The sequence below is a fragment of the Giraffa tippelskirchi genome, chromosome 12 (assembly GCF_054371585.1).
Source record: "Giraffa tippelskirchi isolate mGirTip1 chromosome 12, T2T-mGirTip1v1.2.pri, whole genome shotgun sequence".
Taxonomy (NCBI): Eukaryota; Metazoa; Chordata; class Mammalia; order Artiodactyla; family Giraffidae; genus Giraffa; species Giraffa tippelskirchi.
The window spans coordinates 58,819,813-58,843,523 of NC_137286.1; the positions used below are offsets into that span (position 1 = coordinate 58,819,813).

General features: G+C 38.0%; 2 protein-coding genes across 59 annotated transcripts in view; one reads left to right on the forward strand and one right to left on the reverse strand.

Moving 5' to 3' along the window:
- The window catches only part of TTC23 (tetratricopeptide repeat domain 23), a 140,294-nt gene extending 131,835 nt beyond the window's left edge, over positions 1-8,459 (reverse strand). For 9 of the 44 annotated variants that reach the window (XM_081551272.1, XM_081551256.1, XM_081551286.1 and 6 more), the window contains exons 1-2: positions 8,118-8,450; positions 6,578-6,719 (exon numbers count right to left, since the gene is read on the reverse strand). Coding sequence is in view for 16 of the 44 variants with exons in the window: in XM_081551250.1 (XP_081407376.1) it covers positions 6,578-6,594 (17 nt within the window). In the remaining 28 variants the exon portion in view is untranslated. Of the gene's footprint in view, positions 1-4,708; positions 5,190-6,577; positions 6,720-6,797 lie in introns of all 44 variants that reach the window. The other 35 variants (XM_081551274.1, XM_081551258.1, XM_081551287.1 and 32 more) reach the window with 10 other exon arrangements.
- Positions 8,460-8,591: 132 nt separating this feature from the next.
- Positions 8,592-23,711, forward strand: part of LRRC28 (leucine rich repeat containing 28) — a 195,197-nt gene continuing 180,077 nt past the window's right edge. For 6 of the 15 annotated variants that reach the window (XR_014071621.1, XM_081551293.1, XM_081551295.1 and 3 more), the window contains exons 1-2: positions 8,592-8,754; positions 12,588-12,815. Coding sequence is in view for 13 of the 15 variants with exons in the window: in XM_081551293.1 (XP_081407419.1) it covers positions 12,648-12,815 (168 nt within the window). In the remaining 2 variants the exon portion in view is untranslated. Of the gene's footprint in view, positions 9,183-12,587; positions 12,816-23,711 lie in introns of all 15 variants that reach the window. The other 9 variants (XR_014071622.1, XM_081551296.1, XM_081551302.1 and 6 more) reach the window with 5 other exon arrangements.

Below are 23,711 nucleotides of genomic sequence, written 5' to 3' on the forward strand. Positions count from 1 at the left end.
GATGCGTCCAACTCAGAAGCACCTAAATATATAAAGTAAATATTAAATGACATCAAGGGAGAAACTGACAATAATCCAATAATAGGAGGGGATTTTAACCCCCCACATACATCAATGGACAGATTATCCACAGAAAATCAATAAGGCAACAGTTGTCTTAAATGACACCACAGACAAGTTGATTTTTAGAGATATCTACAGGATGTTCATGTGTGCATGTTCAGTTGCTCAGTCGAGTACAACTCTTTATGATCCCATGGACTGTAGGCTGTGTGGCTCCTCTGTCCATGGAATTTTCCAAGCAAGAATACTGGAGTGGGTTGTCATTTCCTAACTTCAGGGGATCTTCCTGTCTCAGGGATCAAACTCACATCTCCTGCATCTCCTGCACTGGCAGGCGGATTCTTTACCACTGAGCCACCTGGGAAGGCCCCATCTACAGGCCGTTCCAACCTCAAACAGCAGAATACACATTCTTTTCAAGTGTGCATGAAATGTTCTCCAAGATTGATCATAAACTAGGCCACAAAACAAGTTTCCACACATTTAAAAGGACAGAAATTGTATCAAGCATTTTTCTGATCACAATGGTATGAAACTATAAATTGTTAGAGGAAGAACAATGGGAAAAGCACAAGCATATGGAGGTCAAACAATATACTACTAAAACTCCCACCTCTCTTATGTCAACTGCATTGGCAGGTGGGTTCTTTACCACTAGAGACACCTGGGAAGCCCAATCACTAGTAGTGATATTGAAATTGTAATAAAAAAAATTCCCGAGAAACCAAAGTCCAGGACTGAGTGGTTTCACAGGGGAATTCTGCTAAACATATAAAAAAGAGCTAATACCCATTCTTCTCAAATTATTCCAAAAAATTTAGGAGGGCAGAACACTCCCAAATTCATTCCTTGAAGCTGCCATTACCTTGATACCAAAACTAGACAAGGATAATACAAAAAAGGAAAATGTTAAGCCAATATTTCTGATGACAGTAGATCTAAAAAGCCTTAACAAAATATTAGCAAGCCAAATTCAACAATATATAAAAAGGATCATACACCATGATTAAGTGAGATTTATTCCAGGGATGTAAGGATGGTTCAATAATTAGAAATCAATCAATATGATATACCACATTAATAAAAGAAAGGATAAAAATCATAGGACAATCTCAATAGAGAGAGAAAAAAGCATTTGACAAAATTCAACATCCTTTCATGGTAAAAACTCTCATCAAGGTTGTTATAGAGTTATCATATCTCAACATAATGAGGCCATTTATGACAAACTCACAGCTAACATCATACTCATTGGGGAAAAACTGAAAGTATTTCCTCTAAAATTAACAAGACAAAGTTGTCCACTCTCACCACCTCTATGTAACATAGTATCAGAAGCTCTAGGCACACCAATCAGAGAGGAAAAAAAATAAAAGGCATCTAAATTGGAAGGGAAGAAGTAAAACTGTCACTATTTTCAGATGACATGATACTATACACAGACAACACTAAAAATGTCCACCAAAAGAACTAATAAATGAATTCAGCAAAGTTGCATGATATAAGATTAATATATAGAAATCTGTTGTTTTTCTATGTACTTATAATGAACTATCAAAAGGAGAAAAAATAATTTCATTTAAAATTGCATCAAAAAGAATAAAATACATAAGAATTAACTTAACCAAAAAGGTAAAAGACTTAAACTTTGAAAACTATGAAACAATGATGTAGGAAATGAAAAGAGATCATGTGTTCTTGGATTCAGGGAATTGATACGGTTAAAATGTCCATACTACCCAAAGCAATCACCACATTTAATGTAATTTCCATCAAAATACCCATGAAATAGTTCACAGAATTAGAACAAATAATCCTGAAATATATAATGGAACAACAAAAGATCCTAAATTGCCCAAGTAATCTTGAGAAAAGAAGAACCAAGCTGGAGGTATCACACTTCCTGATTTCAGACTACTACAAAGCTACAGTAATCAAAACAGCATGGTACTGGCAAAAACAGAATAGAGAGCCCCCCAAATAAACCCACACACTTATGGTCAGTTAATTTACAACAAAGGAGGCAAGAATATACAATGGAGAAAAGATAGTCTTTTCTATAAGTGGTGTTGGAGAAACTGGACAACTATGTGTAGAAAACGAGATTAGAACATGTTCTCACATTAGACACAAAAATAAACTTACAATGAGTTAAAGATCTAAATGTAATATCTGAAACCATAAAACTCCTTAATTAAAGAAAACTTAGGCAGAACGCTCTTTGATGTAAATTGTAGAATTTTTTTTTTTGGATCTGTCTCCTCAAGTAAAAGAAATAAAAGCAAAAATAAACAAATGGAACCTAATTAAACTTGAAGGTTTTTGCACAGCAAAGACAACCACTGACAAAATGAAAGACAAGCTACAGAATGGGAGAAAATATCTGCAAATGACATGAGCAACAACAGGTAACTATCTGAAACATATAATCAGCTCACATAACTCAGTATCAAAAAACAAACAACTCAGCTGAAAATGAGCATAAGAACCGAATAGACATTTTTCCCAAAGAAGACATACAGGCACATGAAAAGATGTACAACACTGTTAATCTTCAGAAAAATGCATATCAAATACACAATGAGATATCACCTTACACCTGACAGAATGACTATCATCAAAAAGACCACAAATAACAAATGCTGGTGGGGATGTGGAGTAAAAGGAACCTTATATATGATTGGTGAGAATGTAAATTTGTGCAGCTACTATGAAAAGCAGTATGGAGGGTCCTCAAAAGACTAAAAATAGAACTACCATATGATCCAACAATAATTCCATTCATATATCTGAAGAAAACAGAACAAAATATACATGCACCCAATGTTCATAGCAGCATTATTTACAATAACCAAGATTTGGAAGCAATCATTAACAGATGAATACATAAAAAATTATGTTGTATATATACACAGAATGGATTATTACTCAGTCATAAAAAATAATGGAATTCTGCCATTTGCAGCAACATGGACGGACCTAGAGGTTATTATGCTTAGTGAAATAAGTCAAAGACAAATAGCATGTTATCACTTACATGTGGAATCTAAAAGATAAAAGAATTGCATGAATATAACAAAATAGAAACAGAGTTAAAAATATAGAGAACAAACCAGTGGTTACCAGTGCAGAGGGGAAAGCAGGGAGGAGTGAGATTCAGGTATGGGGTTAAGAGATGTAAACTACTATGTATCAAACAAGCAACAAGGGTATATTGTACAGCACAGAGAAATAAAGCCATTATTTTACAGTAACTTTAAATGGAGTATAATCTAAGAAAATCCTGAATCGCTATGTTGTATATTTGAAAACTAATATTCTAAATCAACTATACTTCAATAAAAAAACAAAAGGAATGAAGGACCGACACACACGACAACATGGTGAAGTCTCAAAAACCTTACGCTGAGTGAAGGAAGCCAGATGCAAAATACCACATATTGTATAATTCCATCTGTATTAAATGTCCAGAAAAGGCAAGTCTATAGAGACAGAAAATTTATTATTGGTTGCCTGGGCTGGGGGTAAGAATGAGGAGTGCTTGCAAATGGGCATGAGGTATCTTTTTACAGTGATGGACATTTTTCTAAAATTGGAATGTGGTGGCAATGGCACCCCACTCCAGTACTCTTGCCTGGAAAATCCCACGGACGGAGGAGCCTGGTAGGCTGCAGTCCATGGGGTCGCGAAGAGTCAGACACGACTGAGTGACTTTACTTTCACTTTTCACTTTCGTGCATTGGAGAAGGAAATGGCAACCCACTCCAGTATCCTTGCCTGGAGAATCCCAGGGACCGGGGAGCCTGGTGGGCTGCTGTCTATGGGGTCGCACAGAGTGGGACACAACTGAAGCAACTTAGCAGCAGCAGCAGCAGCAGCTAGCTATACAACTCTGTAAATTTTCTTTAAAAAAATCATTGAGTTATATCCGTAGAGTGAGTTTTATAGTATGTATAAGTTATACCTTACTGTTAAAAAATAGATATCACACCACCATGCCGTTTTATATGCAATTCTGACTTTTATAAATAAATCTTCTAACTACAAGACTTTTACAAGATAGGGCCGGCAGCCCTGATCCACAAAAACAATATGACAGAGGTTCCCAAAAGTTTGAAAACCAGTCTTAATATTCTGGCTCTACACATAGACGAGTCACATGGCATTAGTGCCTGACACCTAACAAGCCTCAATAAATGTTTACTGGACAGAAAATTAAAGCATCTTTACAGTATGACTTTTCCCAAACATATCATCCACTTGATAGATGAAACGCAGTTGATTAGGGCATTTTTTCCTTAAGAAAACTTACATGAAACGCCAACATCTCCAGGGAAAAAGTTGCCTTATGTAGTCAGAATCATTTATTAGGCTATGATGAGGTAAGACACTAACTCCTATGTGCTACAGACCCACTTGATTTAGTAGTGGGTGTAGATGGAGGTGGGGAGTGGGAATGTCTGATCCAGAGTCTCTCAAGAGACCTAGGTTGACCAAGGTTTAACCGTACATCAACAGGAGTCATGGCAGAGTAACAGAGATGGAAAAACTGTGCATGGGCTTTTCACTATCATTGCCCATACGTGACCCAACTTACTTGCACTAACATTTCATTTGCTCCCTAACTGCAAAGAGGGCTACATACCCAGGGGAGTAAATGGAATACTTGGTGAACATTGCAGTCTGCCACATCTGCCATCAAGGGGCCTTGTCTCAGGGTTCTTTTCCACAACTAGAGACAACCTCTTTCTCCGTCTAACTGATTAAGAACCACTAATCAAGAATTTAGGATAGATGACCGTCAGATTCTTTGAAGCACATTTTGAAGCAGGAGACAAACATTCTGCTTGGTATCCCTGAAGCAATTTGCTTTTTGGAGAGGAGGTGGTCCTTGATTCTCCATTTTTTTTTTTTTGCCCACCACTGGAAGAATATCATCCGGTACATGGTAGCAGCTCATGGAGTATATGGAATTGAATTTTGTCTCAGAGAAACAGGTCAGGTGAAAGCCTACAGTCTGAGTACTAATATCTCCCGTCTTCCCATGGTATTCTTGAGTCACAGCTTTTTATTTGGTTGACGTTCCCTCAGTTCAGTTAAATAGAACCAAGAAACACAGGTAAATTCTGAGGAAAAAGGAGCAAAAACTGATGCAATGTAAATAATCACTTTTACTGTTTTATAGCACCACAACTATCACCTTATCTATAAATAATACCTTGTTATATATTATTATGCATAATAATAAATAATGTAAAATTTACATTAGTAGTGCTAAACAAAAAATAAGATCAATGCTTTAGAATAAAAGAAAGAAATGCATCAAGATTTAGTTATTCAACCATGTGATGGTATTTGGAGAAAACGTCTCATGAGGCTGCTACCAATCTACACTCCATTATTTATAGTATTAATATTTTAGTCCCCTAGCTTCTGGTCTCTGTTCTTGCAATGTCAGTCTTATCATTTTCAAATATTACCTTTAAAATCCAGGACCAAACTTCTGGAAATTTTGACTTTTTGTGTAACATTCTCACGCTTTTTTCTTTTTTGAAAATTAAAACAAGATCCCCAAATGAAGCTTCCTTTGCCTCAGAGTTAAGTATTCTTTATGCTGCACATATTCGCTAACAACTCACCCACTACCTGGGATGCTATTTCTTTTCTTTTTTGACTGAAATTTTGCCCATTGCTCAAGCCCCAAAAGGGTCTTAACACCACTGTGAAACTCTCCCTGAATATTTCTGCTCTACTGGCCTAAGCACCTGAAGAACCTACGGTCTACAACAGTCATCTATGCACCAAGAACTATCCAGAAGTCTTCATTAAACTTTTTTTTTGAATCCCCTTCTCCCAGGTAGTAGAGTATGAGCTTCTTTAGAGACTGTATTTCATTATTTTATATACCCATATACGGATTAATAGAGGACACTCAAGAAATATTTATTGCATACCTACTCTTTAGTTAGGCCTCGTAGAGGAATAAATGTGCCACTAGGTAAATTTAGTAGCTGAATTAATGTTTGAAGAATCATTAAGTTTCTACATTTTGGAATTTTACATTGGGCTGGATTTTTTTTAAATGCTGCTATTCCAAATTAAGCTTTAATATACATCATCCTCATTTATCAATATTTCCTGAACTTATATTTTAGTTTTAGTGAAAATATATTTCTTGAAAATATAAATGCTGGACTTTGTTTTTGAGAATTTATCCTTACATTCATTACCTTCTGATTCTATTTCATATACCAATATTATGTTTTCCCTTGTCATTAGCAGATCTGTCCCTGGATCTCCAGATCTACATATATACACAAAACTTGGGTCCAAAGATGATATCTTTTAACAGCTGGATTGCCTATTATGCTAGGTATGATAATATACAAACAAAAATATCTATTTCCCCTAATAATTACAATAACATTAGTAAATGTTCCTCTAAATCCATATTAAAGCAATAACAAACCACAGATTCTTAGAGTATAAAACAATCTTTAGTAAATTTTATTACCTTGTTCCCTTTACCATTCAAAAATCCGTTGCTAATCTGCGAATGTTTTCTAAAAGAAAAACACCCTCTGAAAAACTCTCCTCCTGCCGTTCTTGCATTATGCCAGCAGTTTGCTTTTCCTTTGACATCTACGCCTTTAAAACTAGCAAAAGGAAAAAAAAAATCAGAAAAGTTTAACTCTCACATCTCTCACTGTGTCGTAAAATCCTTTGTCAATTACCCTGTGTGCTTGAGAGTTGTCCGTTTCTTTTTCGATCGAATTAGACAGTTGTCTCGGCAGCCTGATTTACCAATTTGATCCACGCTGTACTGGTTTTATCAGTTTGGTGATTCTTTTTACAGATTGAGCACCATGATAAAAGTCTAAAGTTGGGCAATTCCAGGCTCAATTGGAGCAGTCTTTTCCCGTAAAGCGACCTGGTACCACACTAAATTCCAGGGAGAATGACTGATAGATTATGCACCAATAGGGAGTGGAGAAGAGTATTTTGTGTAAGTTTGCAACCCAATCCTCGGGAGCCAGAGGTGGGAATTTTTAAACGGGGTTGGTCTTTTCCTTGGAATTTTCTTAAAGTGGTATCACTGCCCGTTGATGTTAAAGTTTACCAAAGACTGCCAAACTACTCGTTTGGATTAGAGGATCTCCCTGCCCGCCTTGTTTTGAGTGAGGCAAAATGTGAAACTGACACTTGACAAATTCAGACAACTTTTAAGAGCGTCCATAGGATAATATGGGTTTCCGAGGTTGCTCAGTGGTAAAGAATCTGCCTGCGATTCTGAAGACGCAGGTTCGATCACTAGGTGGGGAAATGGCAACCCACTCCAGTATTCTTGCCTGGAAAATTCCATGGACAGAGGGGCCTGGCCGCCTATAGTGGGTGGTGTGGCAGTCTGACGCCACTGAGCAGGGCACGCATAGGATAATATATTAATACAAAGAGTCACATGGCTACCTTTGTGTCAGTTTCAGAGGGCAGAAGTTATTTTGCCATAGATCTTATTTTTACTTAATATAAGTGCTTTGTAGGTTATCTCTAACAGTTATTAAGTAAATCAATATAAATCTATAAAGTCAAGATCGCTTGACAATGAACCAGTAGTTGAATCAACATCAAGCTTTTCAAGGAATAAATAACAGTTGTTTTGTGAGAGGAATTTTTTTTAAAACTTCATTTCAGAAGAAACGTTGTCATATTAACAAGCAAGAAACTTTAAAAAGTATTTTTTACTGTTCCTAACAATGCTTGGATTTTTCTTTTTTTCCTTTTTACCAGCATGAAAGATTCTTCCTTTTATGACTCTTTCTGCTGACACGGGAATATTCTTAAATATTTATTGATAGACTACTCAGTTATGCTAGGAACTGCCAGAGTGTTTTACTAAGTTGTTAGTGTCCTTTTAACAATAGTTTCTCGCAGCACACTTCAAGTATTTCAAGAGCAGAGACTAGGTTACTGCCTCAAGTTTGGAACGAACTTGCCAGCGCGCAGTGACTTCTTTTTATACTGTGCTTTAATAAGCTTACTACTTGATCACTAACCTTGGCCATATTACAGAAAACCATCGGGTCTCAGTTTTTCATCCGTCAAACGAGTATAATAATAGTATCTGTGTCATAGGATTGCCATGAGCGTAAGTGAGATAACCTCTGCACAGATCTTATAACGTTGCCTGGTACACACTGGGTGTTATTCTTGTAATTTCTCAACGTATGTATCGAATAGGAGGACGAGTGCGTCGTCAGTGAACGTATGAATGAAAGAACTGATAAGTTACTGACGGTCCCTGAGGCCGGAGCCAGCTAAACCACCCTCTCAAAACTCAGCACAAAAGTCCATCTCAACGGTTACCTCCCGATGCCAGAGCCGGAAGCAAGGACCGAGCCGGAGGCGGGGCCAGTCGCTGAGAAGCCGCAGTTTTGACCAATAGGCACGCCTCTTGGAAAACGAGCATCTCGCTCGACCTATCGTAAGACGGCGACCACAGGGGCATGTTATCGCGAGCTTCTTCTCCTGGGCTCACTCCTCCCCAAAACCTCTGAAGAGGGGGTCCCGCCCCGCCCGCCCCGCTTTCGCCAGCGCCCCGCCCCGTCGCCGCCGGCGCCCCGCCCCTCCTGCGGAGCCCGGGTTGGCCGTACGGCGCCCCTCAGCTCGGGAGCGCTGGCTCCGCCGGCGGAGGTGAGTGTGGTGCTTCGCCGCTTCGGGTGTCTCACGTAGCCGTGCCCTCTGGCCCGGCCCCTGGCCAGGCAGGCCGAGCCTGGCAGAGGCGTCGGGCCGCAGCAAGTGGACCCCGGACCGAGCGGGCCCACCCGGGCCTCGGGTCGCCACTGCCGCCGGGCCCTCCTAGCCCTAGGTGGTCGCAGAATCCCTTCACCGGGTCTGTGAAATCCTTTCTACTAGTCTCGCTGCTTCCAAACTCTAACGGCGAGAGTGCTTGGTTAACTCGGCAAAATGGCATGTGTTTTGCCTGACTGCTGCCAGCCTTCTCAGTACTGAGAAAATAACCTTAACAAACGCTTTTAATGTACGATTTTAATCCTCTAATCTCCAATATTAGGAAGTTGGAATGGGTATTCCACCGAGTTAAGTACGGAAGTCAATCGAAGGTACTCCTTTCCCTTTAAAACACATCTGCTTAAAAATGTGTGAAATTTTCTTAAGGTGGAAAGGTTTGTTTGCTTTAAACAGTAATAGAGTGGATTGGTGTTTACCTGTCAGAAAACTCTTATGCAGATGCAGTTGTATACAGCTAATATTAAGTATGTCATTTGCTTTTAATTGTAGATAAAAGGTACTGAAGGGAGTATGTGTGAGAAAATTATCCTGTACTGCCGATGAATGCATTGGGAAAACCATTACCATTATTTATTATTGACAGCTTTCAGATTTCATTTGGGTAGATTTCATCTGCCAAACTGCATTTTAACAGTGTAATGACGTTTTTAAAGCAGTCGATCCCACCCATCTCTGCAGGATTAGAAGGAAAGCCATCAGGGTATGCTGTATTCTCTTACTGGATCTAACCATCAAGGAGTGTGGGCTTTGCTTTGTGGTCTTAAATTTGTGTAAGCTTTGCCTACTATTTAAATAGTAATAGGAAGAAACAGGGGCCCTACTGAGGTTCATGAAAGACTGCACTGTAGAACAATGCACAGGCTTTGAAGTCGTCCAGTTGGGTTGGAATTCTGAGGAGTTGCTCCCTGAGAAAACTCAGTTTCCTCATCTATAAAACAGGCTAAATAACATATATCGCAATGCAGAGTTTTAAGGATTGAGAGATCAAAGCACTTAGAAAGCACTCAGCCTATAATATCTACAAGCCGACCTTAGATCAGAGATGAAAAAAAGTCTACCTTGCAGTGTTACTCACATGCCCTCCTTTTAGCAGTTCATCAGCTGTTTGAGGGCCTGCTTTGCCCTAGAGGCAGATACAAACGTGAAGAAAACAGCGGGATCTCTGCCCTCAGGAACTCATGGTATAGTCTCTTGGCTAGATTGATAATAGATACATCAATAAATATATAGATTATAAATTGTGGAGAGTCCTACAAAGAAAGAGGAAGAGAGAATATTTAGGATGGAGAAGTGATTTTACATTGACACCTGAAGGGTATTGAGACAGTGTTTTCAAGGCTAAGAGGAGAGCAGCAAGTGATGTGAAGAGTTCGGCACTCAGAAGCACTAGAAAAGCCCAGGACTTTGGTGAGAAACCAGGAAGGGTGCTGCCAGGCTGAAGGAGTGGGTGGGACCAGGTTGTGAAGAGCCCTCAAAACCTGGTAAATTTGATTTTTCTGAATAAACTTTTGAAGGTTTTTTTTTTTTAAGAATGCATGTGACTAGGGAGTGAATTTACCTGAGAAAGAGAGGGAGACATAATTGGATTTACTTTTTTAAAGGCTCCCTGCTAAATGATTAATGTATTAACAGAATGACTAAACACAGGGGGACCAGTAAAATATATGGCCAGGCAGGAGATGACTGGTTTTCCATTTTGGCAGATGGAGAAATGTGGATTGATTTGAGGTGTATTTTGGAGATGGAAACCATAGGCCTTGTGATGGATTGGAGATGGTGGATGACTCATTCATGGTGGGTGGGTGGGTGGAATCATTCTTGACTTCAGGCTTTCCTGGTGTTTGGAAAGACTGGGAGAGATTTAGATAGGTGATGAAAATCAAAAACTCTTATTTGAATGTGTTGAGTTTGAGGTGTTTCTGAGACAGCTAAACTGCTTCTAGTTTACCATTTAAGTGAATAATTACCCAGAAAGCTTCCCTTTCCAAATAACAATCATCAACGTTATTCCTAGCCTAGTTCTCCTTGCTTCACAGGGAGAGAATTAAGATGTGGAAAGATTATCTTGTTTAGAGTCATGTAATATGTCTCCTAAAAATAGGTGAGTCGCTAGTATAAAAATGGGAAGGTATTGGACTCTCATGCTCCATTGGGGAGATTATTGAGTACTCCATATTCTCTGCCCTTCTATATAAAATAGCAGATACTTCCCTATTAGGAATTAGAGTTTGGAAAATAGAATATAAACGAAAAGTTACAAAACACTGCTTACTGAAAGCTTATGTTACTACATTTGTACTAATTTGGTGTCGATTCTCAGTGAAAATTTTTCTTAAGAAAAAACATTTTCTTTGAAAGGTATTTTCCTTTGGAGAGTTTGAGGAAGGGTGCCCAAGTAAACGAGAGTAGAATCTTTGAACAAAGCTCATCTTGTTTTTAGTGTTTTAGTGTTGCCTTAGTATCTTGTGAAGAAGGCAATGGCACCCTACTCCAGTACTCTTGCCTGGAAAATCCCACGGATGGAGGAGCCTGGTAGGCTGCAGTCCATGGGGTCGCTAAGAGTCGGACACGACTGAGCAACTTCACTTTCACTTTTCCCTTTCATGCATTGGAGAAGGAAATGGCAACCCACTCCAGTGTTCTTGCCTGGAGAATCCCAGGGACAGCGGAGCCTGCTGGGCTGCCATCTATGGGGTCGCACAGAGTCGAACACGAATGAGGTGACTTAGTAGCAGTAGCAGTAGTATCTTGTAGAATCCTGTTGATCTGTGTGTGCAAAGACTTAAGTCTGGACACCTTTCCCCACCCAAAGAAAAAAAATCCTTTATTCCCTTATGAGCTGCTTGACCTTGGGCAGATTATTGTAGCTCTGAGCTTGTTTCTTTTTGTGGTGATTGTGAAGTTTGTTTCTGCCCTGTGTCTAATTGATAGGATGGCAAATCTTATTTCTCTTCCTACCCATGTCAGTTTAGAGCTAGAAGGAATTTAATCTGTTCTGGGTTCTGGCCCTTACCAATAAATTGCTGTCTCCATTTTATATTTTAGGCAGCTGAAGCCCAGCGAGGTTGTAACAGAATAGTACAGGATTCTTATTTCCTAGTGCAGTATTTCTTCTTTCATTGAAATAATAAGATAAAACTATGTTCCCAGGCCTGTTTCTTTGCTACTTCTGATAATCTGCAAAGCTAAGAAGAAAGAAAAGAGAATGAGGATAAAAGAAAGAAAACATTACAATATAGAACAATATTTAGATAGTAAGAAGTGAAGAAAATGAAGCTGTAAATGAGCTAGTCATAGTTTATATAGATTCAAATATTTTAAAAATACTCTAAGCTAAAGACAAAATACGGTAGGAAGGAAGGAAATGGCTTTGCTCTGTCTGATTTTTAAGCTCTTTCTTCAGTTATGTGTTATGAAACTGGTCTCTGTTCTCTTAGATAGGGATTCCTATCTCAAGTTCAAGAACTATTTTTTCAAATAGGACTATTCTACTAAGTAGTAAATATTGTTTAAATAGTGAGAGTACTTTTTTATTAAATAGTTATTCATTTTAATCTTTTAAATATGTATGAAAATTTAGTTGCTATGAAATAAAAATGTAGGAATTGATGTATAACTCTCTTTTTAATGTCTGCAAATAACTATATATGCTAACTGGTTTGTTTGGCAGCTTTTGTTACCAGTATCATAATTTTCAGGTTTTTTGTTCCCTTTAGAAATGGACCAATTTTGACAAGATGTAGTACTGCAGCGTGCCTGATGGAATATGTTCAGCCATGGCATCCGAACTTTGTAAGACGATCTCTGTGGCAAGGCTGGAAAAGCACAAGAATTTGTTCTTAAATTACAGGAATCTGCAGCATTTCCCATTGGAGTTACTGAAAGATGAGGGACTACAGTACTTGGAGAGACTCTACATGAAAAGGAACTCCCTTACAACCTTGGTACAGTATTACATTACATTTTTTAAAAGTTATTTATAATATAGTCCTGATCAAGATATGTTTTATGTATCTTAAGACGTCCAGAACCAATATGTATATCCCCTCTTATTGTATAAACATGTAATAAAAGTGCATATACAGGGGGTTCTCATTAGGTGGGAATTCACTGTCCAATTCTTGCAGTTACAAAATTGCAGACGTTGTATAGGAAAGCAAAATATTCACTAGTATACCACTTAGTCCCACACACTACTACATGTAGGATAGATAACCAGCTAGGACCTACTGTATAGCACAGGGAACTCTGCTCAATATTCTGTGATGACCTATCTGAGAAAAGAATCTGAAAGAGAATGAATATATGTGTATGTACAGCCAAATCACTTTGCTGTACACCTGAAACTAATGCAACATTGTGAATGAACTATACTACAATCAAATTAAAAAAAAAAAATTGGTCCCCATTCAGAAACCCCTCTTCACTTAGTCTGTGCCTCTCTCTGGGCCTGTGCTTTCTTTGCTTGTTAAGATTCCTAAATGATTTATGGATGTTACAGTATCCAATAGACCCAATTAAAAAGTAAAGACGAGAAAGGCCAACAAGGATGACTTTGGTTTAGAGGTATTTAAAAAGATAATGATTTGAAGATTAAAATACTAAAATTAGCATTAGGAGGCTTGATGTGTTTTGAGTATTTTGAAAAACTCCAAAACCAAAAAATCTCCATGATTGCACTGTGAAAATCAAATGACTTTGAGTTGAGCTATCATCCAATTTATTGGGGAAATTTTTGCCACAAAAGCCAATATTTTATGATATTAAAGTTTTATGATGTTAAAAAAAACTAAAATATTTTTCAAGAGAATGTCTCTGTCAAACTTTTTATTCCCACTATTTACCATGATATTTGGTCTCTGTTTTAAATGAATTTGCTTTATGTGGCCTTTTCTGATTATCACTGAACCTCATTTAAGTTTTTCATGTTGAATTCTAGTTCTTATTCATATTAGATGATTTTAAAGTGTTGTTGTTTCTTTGTGAATGGGCCCATTCTTCATTCCCTTTTCTGAAAGTATCTGAGTATCTGAAAATATACCTTACTGGCTTCATATATATGGAGTGTTTTTCTGGAAAAGTTTTATTTAATCTGTGTAAAATACCTATGGTGTGTAGAAAGCATTATAAATTTTTCTCATTTTTGCTGTGTCTGAAAGTAAATGTAAATATATCTTTCATTTTTAGTCTTTGGCATATTGGTGTATGGGGCTCCCCAAGTGGCACTAGTGGTAAAGCAACCACCTGCCAATTCAGGAGACATATGCAATGCAGGTTCGATCCCTGGGTCAAGAAGATTCCCTGGAGGAGGGCATGGCAACCCACTCCAGTATTCTTGCCTCGAGAATCCTATGGACAGAGAAACCCCTAGTCCATGGGATTGCAAAGAGTCGGACGTGACTGTAGCAACTTAGCACACATGCATATTGATGTATATGTTATTTTGCATGCCTAGTTAGATTTTTTCAAATTAAATTTTTCACTTTTCAAACCTTAATAATCTATATAAAATCATATTAGTCCTTTTTGCAAGATCATCATTCCATAAAGTGAAACTGTATTTATGTAGTGTTTTTTACCCCCTTTGGAGAAGAAGTGGTATAAGAAATAGTTTGTCAAGAAGTATAGCCCAGATTTTCTTATGTTTGTTGTTAATGTACAAAGAAAAGGTTGTGACTGGATTACTTCTCAAACAATCAGTCATAGTCTACTGCGGTAGAAGTAATTGACCTTTGCTTATAAAACTAACAATAAACTTCTGGTTTTGTGGCCATTTCTTGCCTGAATTTTTCTGTTTATGAAAAATTTAAATATCTACTATGTAATTTTAACTGATATAATGACTTCCAAACATACATTTCAAGTTCATTATTTGCCACCTTGTTTGTTGAAGATTAAATTGTTGCATATGTTGTAATGATAGGTGTGTGTATTTTATTTTAATGGTTTCTCTTAGCTGGAACATTTGATTCATGTGTATCAAAGAGCTTTTCAACTGTTAAGTGCCATACAGATATCAGTATGTGAGAATGGTAGCAACCATACCATCCCCTGACTATGCTGAGCACAAGACAGCTTATTTATCCAGGATAGTCTGAGAATGGCTTCCTGCCCAGGTTTTAAAAGCAGATGGAACAGTACTTGCCCTTGTGTGCTCCAAACTAGTGAGTTCAGGCTTTTGGAATATTTGCTGGTGTTATTGATAAGGTATATTTCCTATAGAAATAACATTTAGTATGTGAAATTTGACTTACAACTGCTGCTGCTACTGCTGCTGCTAAGTCGCTTCAGTCGTGTCCGACTCTGTGCGACCCCATAGACGGCAGCCCACCAGGCTCCCCCGTCCATGAGATTCTCCAGGCAAGAACATTGGAGTGGGTTGCCATTTCCTTCTCCAACGCATGGAAGTGAAAAGTGAAAGTGAAGTTGCTCAGTCATGTCCGACTCTCCGTGACCCCACGGACTGCAGCCTACCAGGCTCTTCTGTCCATGGGATTTTCCAGGCAAGAGTACTGGAGTGGGGTGCCATTGCCTTTTCCTGATGTATGTCCTAGATATACTTATACACAACCTTTGAGGGAAGAGTTTGGACCAAAAGAAAAAACATTATTGGAATCATACAGTATCTCAAACACATTCAGAATTAATTGGCTTTTTTTTTTTTAAGGAAGCTTGGGAACCTGCCAGTCATTTCCATTTCCACATTGTTTTGTTATTTTTTATTAACATTGTTTTATTGTGTTTAAATGTCCTGTCCTCAGCATTCCCCATTTCCCCTCATATGAAGCCTCTTGGTGAGAAGAGGAGTCACTAAGGCCTGACTTCTGTCCTTCCTTTTTCCATTTAAGTTGCTCCATATCGCACTGTGGTTTATATTTGTAGGATGATTGTATGTCAAATGCTTAGAACTTGGGGAATGCCTATATTAAAATTAAAGGACAGTGAGAAAGAACAAACTTTTTTATATACAAAAGAATAACTTCATCTATTGCATATGAAAATGATATGTGCCCTATAGCAACCAACATAGAGGAAGACATGGAAAGTAGTTGTTTATCTTTCTGTTCATCCAGTTCTGTGCTTTGGAATAACCAGTATTAATAGTTGGATCATGTCCTTCCACTACTTTGCTTCTGTTTATGTAATTATGTACTCTATTTTTTGCCTTTTTAAAAAACAAAGGGGAATCATACTATACATATTTCTCTGCAGATTTCTGTCTTCATTCTTATTCCGCTGACTTCTAGGCCAAAAAGTATACATACATCCTTGTATTTAGGATCAAGTCTCAAAGGCAAGATTGCTGGGTCAAAAGATAGGCATATTTTACATTTTAAAGTACTTTTTAGCAGTATTTCATTGTACAATATTACTGTTTATTTGTATATCTGAAAAATCATAAAACTTTAAAAATATGAGTTAATTTATATAGGAATACTGTGATATAACTAATAGGCAAATACGTAGTTAGGAAGCACTGTGATTTTGGTTCCTAACATTTATCTTAGAAAATGTTTTGATGAATTTTTCTATAATTATTTTAAATGCAATTCAAGAATTATTAAGTCTCTGATCTTTGTGGTAGTTTGACATTAAGAGAATAGGAGATACAGGTTCTGTGTTTGTTGTAGGATAGGCATCCACATAGTTGTTAGATGAATAGATAAATGAATATAAAGTAGAATAGTGTTAAGGACTATAGTACAAGTGTATGAATTCCAGATTGAGAATCTTTTATCCAGGGACTCTGTCTTAAATTCTGTATCCCCAGTGCCTGGCCTACTACCTAACATATGTAGGACATATCATCTAATTCTATGTATCAGGATTGTAAAAGATTTTTTAAGGAAGGTGCTATTTGCATATATTCTTGCCTGGAGAATCCCAGGGACGAAGGAGCCTGGTGGGCTGCCGTCTGTGGGGTTGCACAGAGTCGGACACGACTGAAACGACTTAGCAGCAGCAGCAGCAGCAGCAGCAGCTATTTGCATTGACCCTGAAGAATGACTTTGACAGGAACTTGGGAGGAAAACTATCACTTATCCTTTCAACATGTATTTATTGAGTACTTACTGTGTATCCAGTACTCTTCAAGGCGCTGACAGTCAGTACCTCATGGAACAGATTCTTACTCTCATGGAATTTTTGTTCCTTGACATCCCAAGCTGAAGAAAAAAATATTAACTGAGATTCAGTGGCAGAAGATTAGGATCAATGTTTGTCCAAAACTTTAGTGACAGAAAGTGGTGGTGACTGTGACAGTGACTGTGCTAGAAGTTCTGGAGAGTGGAATGCAAGTTTGAATTGGTGAGAAGGAGATGAAAAACTAGGTAACAAGGTTAGTGGGTCTAAAAATCTGGTTTTGATTTGAAAAAGCGGGCATAGCTGGCGGGTCTTGACAAAGAAGAACACTTTTTCTTTCTCCTTTTTTATTTTCTTCCCTCTTTACTTACCCCTCTTCTCTTTTCTAAGAGGAATGAGTTGAGACTGTGTAAGTGCTGATGGGAAATCTTCATTAGAGAGGAGTTGAAGATACAGAAATAGGAAATAATTAAAAGTTCATGATTCCTAAAAAGGGAGGAAAGGATGGCTCCAGAGTACAGCTGGAGGCAGGGAAGGACTTTGGAATAGTGTCCCTGCCTCCTCTAGGCAGAGGGAGGAAGGAGAGGTGTGTAGGAAGATACAGGCTTGGGGAGACAGTTTCTGTCTGATGACCACCACTTGGGGAGTGAAGATCTGTGGAGAGTGCAGGTTTGAAATTATTGTTATCAAGAGTCACGGCAGTTTGTTTTGAGGAAGGTGGTAGAACTGTTGGGATTATTCAGCAAGCAGTGGATGGCTAGGCTTATGGTGGACCCATCTGCTTACTTAGGGAGTTTTTTCCTGCAGTTCTTAGCTGTCTGAGGTACGAAGAATTTGGGATGTCACATTTATGCAGCCTTAGGTTTTTCCAGTACAGAGGGACTAAGGAGGTTTAGGATTTTGGCAATAGTGATTAAAATGGTGGGACATGGAGTCTAAGCTGAATTGGAGGCAAAGAAAGAAAAGAGTGAGTAAATAGGGAAAATGAAGTGGGTGCAAAGGATCCCGACTTATACTGGGCATGATTGAGTAAGCCATCCGGATGGATGGAATATTCTGGTCATGGAGAGAGACATTAGTCATGGAGAAGTTTCAGATGATGACAGGTTATGAGTGTGCAGGCTGAAGGGGGCTGGGGCTGAGCCTACCTTGTCCCCTTGCATCCCAGCCCCTGCCCTTCCTCCCCACCAAGGAGCTGGGGTCTGTGTAAGAATGAGAGAAGGAATATAGCGTGGAAGCAGGAATCAGCAGTGGAAGCATTTGAGGTCTGCGGTCCCAGGAAGAGAGTATTTTCATTGTTTGGTAACAAAACTTAGTACTAGGAAGTAATAGACCCAGATCTTATGTGCTTAGGATCTTAGTTCCTTCATTTATAAAATAAAAGGCTGCAAGTGACTTGTAAGGAGGAAGAGAACTCAACCTGGAAGCAGGATGATTCAGTGGATCCGCCAGCTTCTCTTGATGAGTGCAGTAGGGAGAAGGCCGTCCTGGGATGTGGAAGAGTGACCTCCCCAAATAACTGATGGAGCTCTCCTGTGTTGCCAATTTTATTTATAAATATGAACAGATAGAAAAGAGACATGTCAATTTTAGATGAAATAGGGTGGTTTGGCTTACAGAGCAATGAAAGTAGATGAAGCCTGATTAAGCAGTTAATCTATGCAACAGAAAAAAACTTAAAAATGATACCCTTCTGAGCTTGAAGGGAGAAAGAGGTATATCTATCACAATCTTGAATTGGGGTGGGGGAGTAAGGTGCAGATATATTTCTTTGTTACTGGCCCAGGAGAAAACATTCCTGACCTTCCCCCATCAAATATGATCAGGCAAATCATAAAAGAATACAGAGAGTCAAAACACAAAACGATATTTAGCTTTCAGCAGAAAAAGTGGTAAAACATTGATCATCCTTACCTAGTAGATTGAAAGAGATTAATACCTGGTATTGAAGATTATCAATGCCCTCTGTGTTGAAGACAGTGGGGAGCAGATGCTCTCACATCCTATTGGAGGGTTTGGAAATGGACTCAATTTTACATGCACATACGTTTGAACCAGCATTTTGACTTGTAAGAATTTACCCAACAGAAAAAACAGCCAAGTGAACAAGGATATTCTTCACAACTTGGTATCTGATGAAAAATTGTGAAAACCTAAGTGTTTGTCCATATGAGCTGGGTTAAAATCAGATAGCAGCTACCATCATTTGAGGTGTTACTAAGTGCCAAGCACGGTTTTAAGTAATTTTTATGTGTTAATCTAATCTGCAAGATAATCGTATGAGGAGGCACTATTATTCCTGCTTTATAGACAAATAAACTGAGGCGTAAAAAAGAATATATCAAAATAGGAGCTCTAATAAACAGAGCCTTACACTTAAGTGTTTATAGTAAAGGGGAAAGGTCCTACTACTGAGTTTGGTTTATATTCTCTTCAGTAGATATTTATGATTTTTATAATTAAACATGAACATGAGTTTGTTGGAATTCAGTGCTGCTAAGATCTTACCCAGCTCTCAGATTTATTAATCAGTGAGTCTAAACATTTTGATTTACAGTGATGGTGATGCCTGCGTTTATCCTCCTTGAAGCTGGTGGCTGGGTTGAGGGTGAAAAGTGTTGATGACTGAGAAGTCATCCAGCTACATGCTCTACCTGCTTTGAATTTCGTAAGAGTAGGGTCTAGATCAAATGATCATCAGAACACCTTGAAGGGAAAACCAGTAAATTAAAGAGATGGTAAAAATGAGCACCATGTGATCAAATGTACCAGAAGAAGTAGAGAGAGGGAATGGTTCTGTTTTTGTTTGATGCTGTCCTTTTGAATTCCAGCAAAGGACTTCTGTTTCCCCCTAATTTGTCAGACCCTTGCAGCTTCCACAGCCTCCATAATCACTATGAACGCTCTGTTGAGTTAGCTCTGTGTAGAAACATCTTAGTTATTTCTAAACCTGAATGCATGGAAACAGCTGTGTCTGTGTTTTAATGCTTATGTATAATGTATACTATAGTCCTGCAAAACATTCATTACAAATGCACCAGTAACTGTCTCAGTAACACACCTATGCCTGAAAAGCGTGAGTTTTGTTAACAGTTCAGTTGTTCGGTCATGTCCAACTCTTTGCAACCCCGTTGACTGCAGCACACCAGGCTTCCCGGTCCATCACCATCTCCCAGAGCCTGCTCAAACTCATGTCCATCAACTTGGTGATGCCATCCAACCATCTCATCCTCTGTGGTCCCCTTCTCCTCCCACCTTCAATCTTTCCCAGCGTCAGGGTCTTTTCAAGTGAGTTGGTTCTTCGTATCAGGTGGCCAAAGTACTGGAGTTTCAGCTTCAGCATCAGTCCTTCCAATGAATATTCAGGACTGATTTCCTTTAGAATGGACTGGTTGGATCTCCTTGCAGTCCAAGGGACTCTCAAGAGTCTTCTCCAACACCACAGTTCAAAAGCATCAATTCTTCAGTGCTCAGCTTTCTTTATAGTCCAACTCTCACATCCATACACGACTACTGGAAAAACCATAGTTTTGACTAGATGGACCTTTGTTGGTAATGTCTCTGCTTTTATTTATTTATTTATTTAATGTCTCTGCTTTTTAATATGCTGCCTAGGTTGGTCATAACTTTTCTTCCAAGGAGCAAGTGTCTTTTTAATTTTATGGCTGTGGTCACCATCTGCAGTGATTTTGGAGCCCAAAAAAATAAAGTCTGTCACTACTTCCATTTTTTCCGCTTTATTGCCATGAAGTGATGGGACCAGATGCCATGATCTTAGTTTTCTGAATGTTGAGCTTTAAGCCAACTTTTTCACTCTCCACTTTTGCTTTCATCAAGAGGTCTTTAGTTCTTCTTCACTTTCTGCCATAAGCGTGGTATCATCTGCATATCTGAGGTTATTGATATTTCTCCCGGCAATCTTGATTCCAGCTTGTGTTTCTTCCAGCCTAGCGTTTCTCATGATGTACTCCGCATATAAGTTAAATAAGCAGGATGACAATATACAGCCTTGACATACTCCTTTTCCTATTTGGAACCAGTCTGTTGTTCCATGTCCAGTTCTAACTGTTACTTCTTGACCAGCATACAGATTTCTCAGGAGGCAGGCCAGGTGGTCTGGTATTCCCATCTCTTTCAGGATATTCCACAATTTCTTGTGATCCACACAGTCAAAGGCTTTGGCATAGTCAATAAAGCAGAAATAGATGTTTTTTGGAACTCTTGCTTTTTCAATGATCCATCAGATGTTGGCAATTTGATCTCTGGTTCCTCTGCCTTTTCTAAAACCAGCTTGAACATCTGGAAGTTCACGGTTCATGTATTGCTGAAGCCTAGCTTGGAGAATTTTAAGCATTACTTTACTAGCGTGTGAGATGAGTGCAATTGTGCGGTAGTTTGAGCCTTCTTTGGCATTGCCTTTCTTTGGGATTGGAATGAAAACTGACCTTTCCAATCCTGTGGCCACTGCTTATTTTCTAAATTTGCTGGCACATTGAGTTTCCTGCCTAGCACCATGTAAAAGTTTTAACTACATTTATCCCCTGTGGAACAATGAAGGGTTCCACATTAGGTAAATTTTCCTAGTTACCTCTTTGAAGTTTACCTCTTGAGTTTTACTGTGAGTCTAATTGTTCTTGATAGAAATACTTTTACAACATGCATCATTCTGTACATTCTTAAAGAAATATGGGGAACATGACTTAACCCACTCTTCCTGACTTGTAGTTTTGGCTTGGGGAATTAGGAAGAGAGTTTAGAAAGACGTGACAGGGATACAGACCTTTCACTCTAGACCCTGTCCTTATGTACTTGAGGGATTCCGGGTACAAGCAGAAAGCTTGTACACATTTGTATATGTTTCCATACGTTTAAATTCATTTTCAAGCATTCACTGTACTAAAAACGAGGCACCTATGCACCAAGAGTGAGATACCAGTTTCTAAATGTTAGTCCCATCAAATCAGTCTCTGTCTCTCTGTCTCTCCGTCTCTCTCTCTCTCTTGATTGATAGATGGATATAGATAAAATGTATGTAAGGTGTTTGAAATATAATGCTTTGAGCTTGGAACACTGTTCCTAAAACAAGCAATTATGTCATAAGCATATAGGATTGTAAAGGCTAGGTGTATTTTTAAATGGTTAATCTGGCCTTATGGAAAAAGTGTTTATAGTGTTCTTTTTTGTGTGTCTGTTTTCGTTACTTTGAAAATTCCATTTATAAAATCATTGAATGCATAGTAAATAGGTTTTTTAGAAAACAGAAAGTAGGTAGGGGCAAATGATCCGATCTTCAGCCCTTGTTTAGTATATCTCTATAGCGTTCATTTTTAAACAAATATTTTTAATATTAATACTTTACAGAATTTTAGTAATTTTTAATGTTTGTTTTCTTCTGAAGAATATTCAGATACAGACGTCCTTGGTGTCTGTGGGGAGCTGGCTCTAGTGCTCACTCCAGGGCCAAGGTCAGAGGCTGCTCAGGTCCCCTGTATAAAACGGCTGGGTATGTGCGTAGAACCTGTGCACATCATCCTGTACACTTAACCTCATCTCTAGATTATTCATAATACCTAACACAGTGTAAATGCTATATAAGTAGTTGTGAAGGCAGTGTGAATGTTATGTAATAGTTGTTGGTGTAGCAGTTAAGTTTTGCTTTTAGAAACTTTCTGGAATAATTTTTCCCTGATTATTTTTGATGCATGGTTAGTTGAATCCAAGGATACAGAACTCACACAGACTGATTGTACATATTTCAGTTTGTAAATGTCCTAGATGTACAGACTTTTTAATTTTGAGCATATATTTCTGTAAAGGTTTTTACTAAGTGAAAGATACCAGTTTTGGAAATTTTTTTACATTTTTGGCAATAAAACACTTGCAGTTTTGCAGACACTTAACATTTATTTATATTTTTAAGAGAATAGTTTTAACATCTATAAATATCAAGCAAGTACTTCATTTTAAGAAAATAATTAAAAATTTTATCATTCATACAGTTAAGTAGTTCTTATATGTTCTATGTCGAAAAGAGCTGAGTTTAAGTGAAAAAATTGTAGTGAGTGTAATACTACCTAGTATTAGAAAGTAATACTAGAAAGTAATACTTTAAATACTTTCTAGTATTACTTTCTAGTATGATAACTACTAGTTGTATGTGGTACTGTTTAAATTATAACAAAATACTGAAAATTCAGTTCCTTACTCATAATAAATAATCTTTTAAGTACTTAATGGCCATATGTGGCCAGTGGCCACCATATTGGGTGGGTAGATAGAAAATATTTCCATGTTGTAGAAAGTTCTGTTGGACTAGTGGTGTGTGTGACTGAAAAAAAAAATTAGAATCAATAGTAGCAACTCATTATTATCATGAAAATCAAACTACCAGTATGTGTTAATGCTACAGAATTGTAAAGAAAAATGATCCCAGAGTTCTTTTTTAGGCACTTCAAAGACAACTTTAGAAACAAAAGAATTTGTCCACATTTTGAAAATTTTTCCTTCCCTCAATTTCTGCCCCTCCTTTCCATTTCCTTCCCTTTTGAAATGGCTTTATTTTAGTATTCGTAATGCTTGTATTTAATGAATTTCCAATGAAATTTTTATTTTAATGAACTTGGGACATAAAATATCTGTGATTGTTCTGATGGATGCATTCTAAGAAATTTGGTAATTTGCCATGGTTTTCCTTTTTTTTTTTTAGGAACCATTAAAATAAAAAACTCTATAAGATGTTATGTTTTCGTATCTGGATA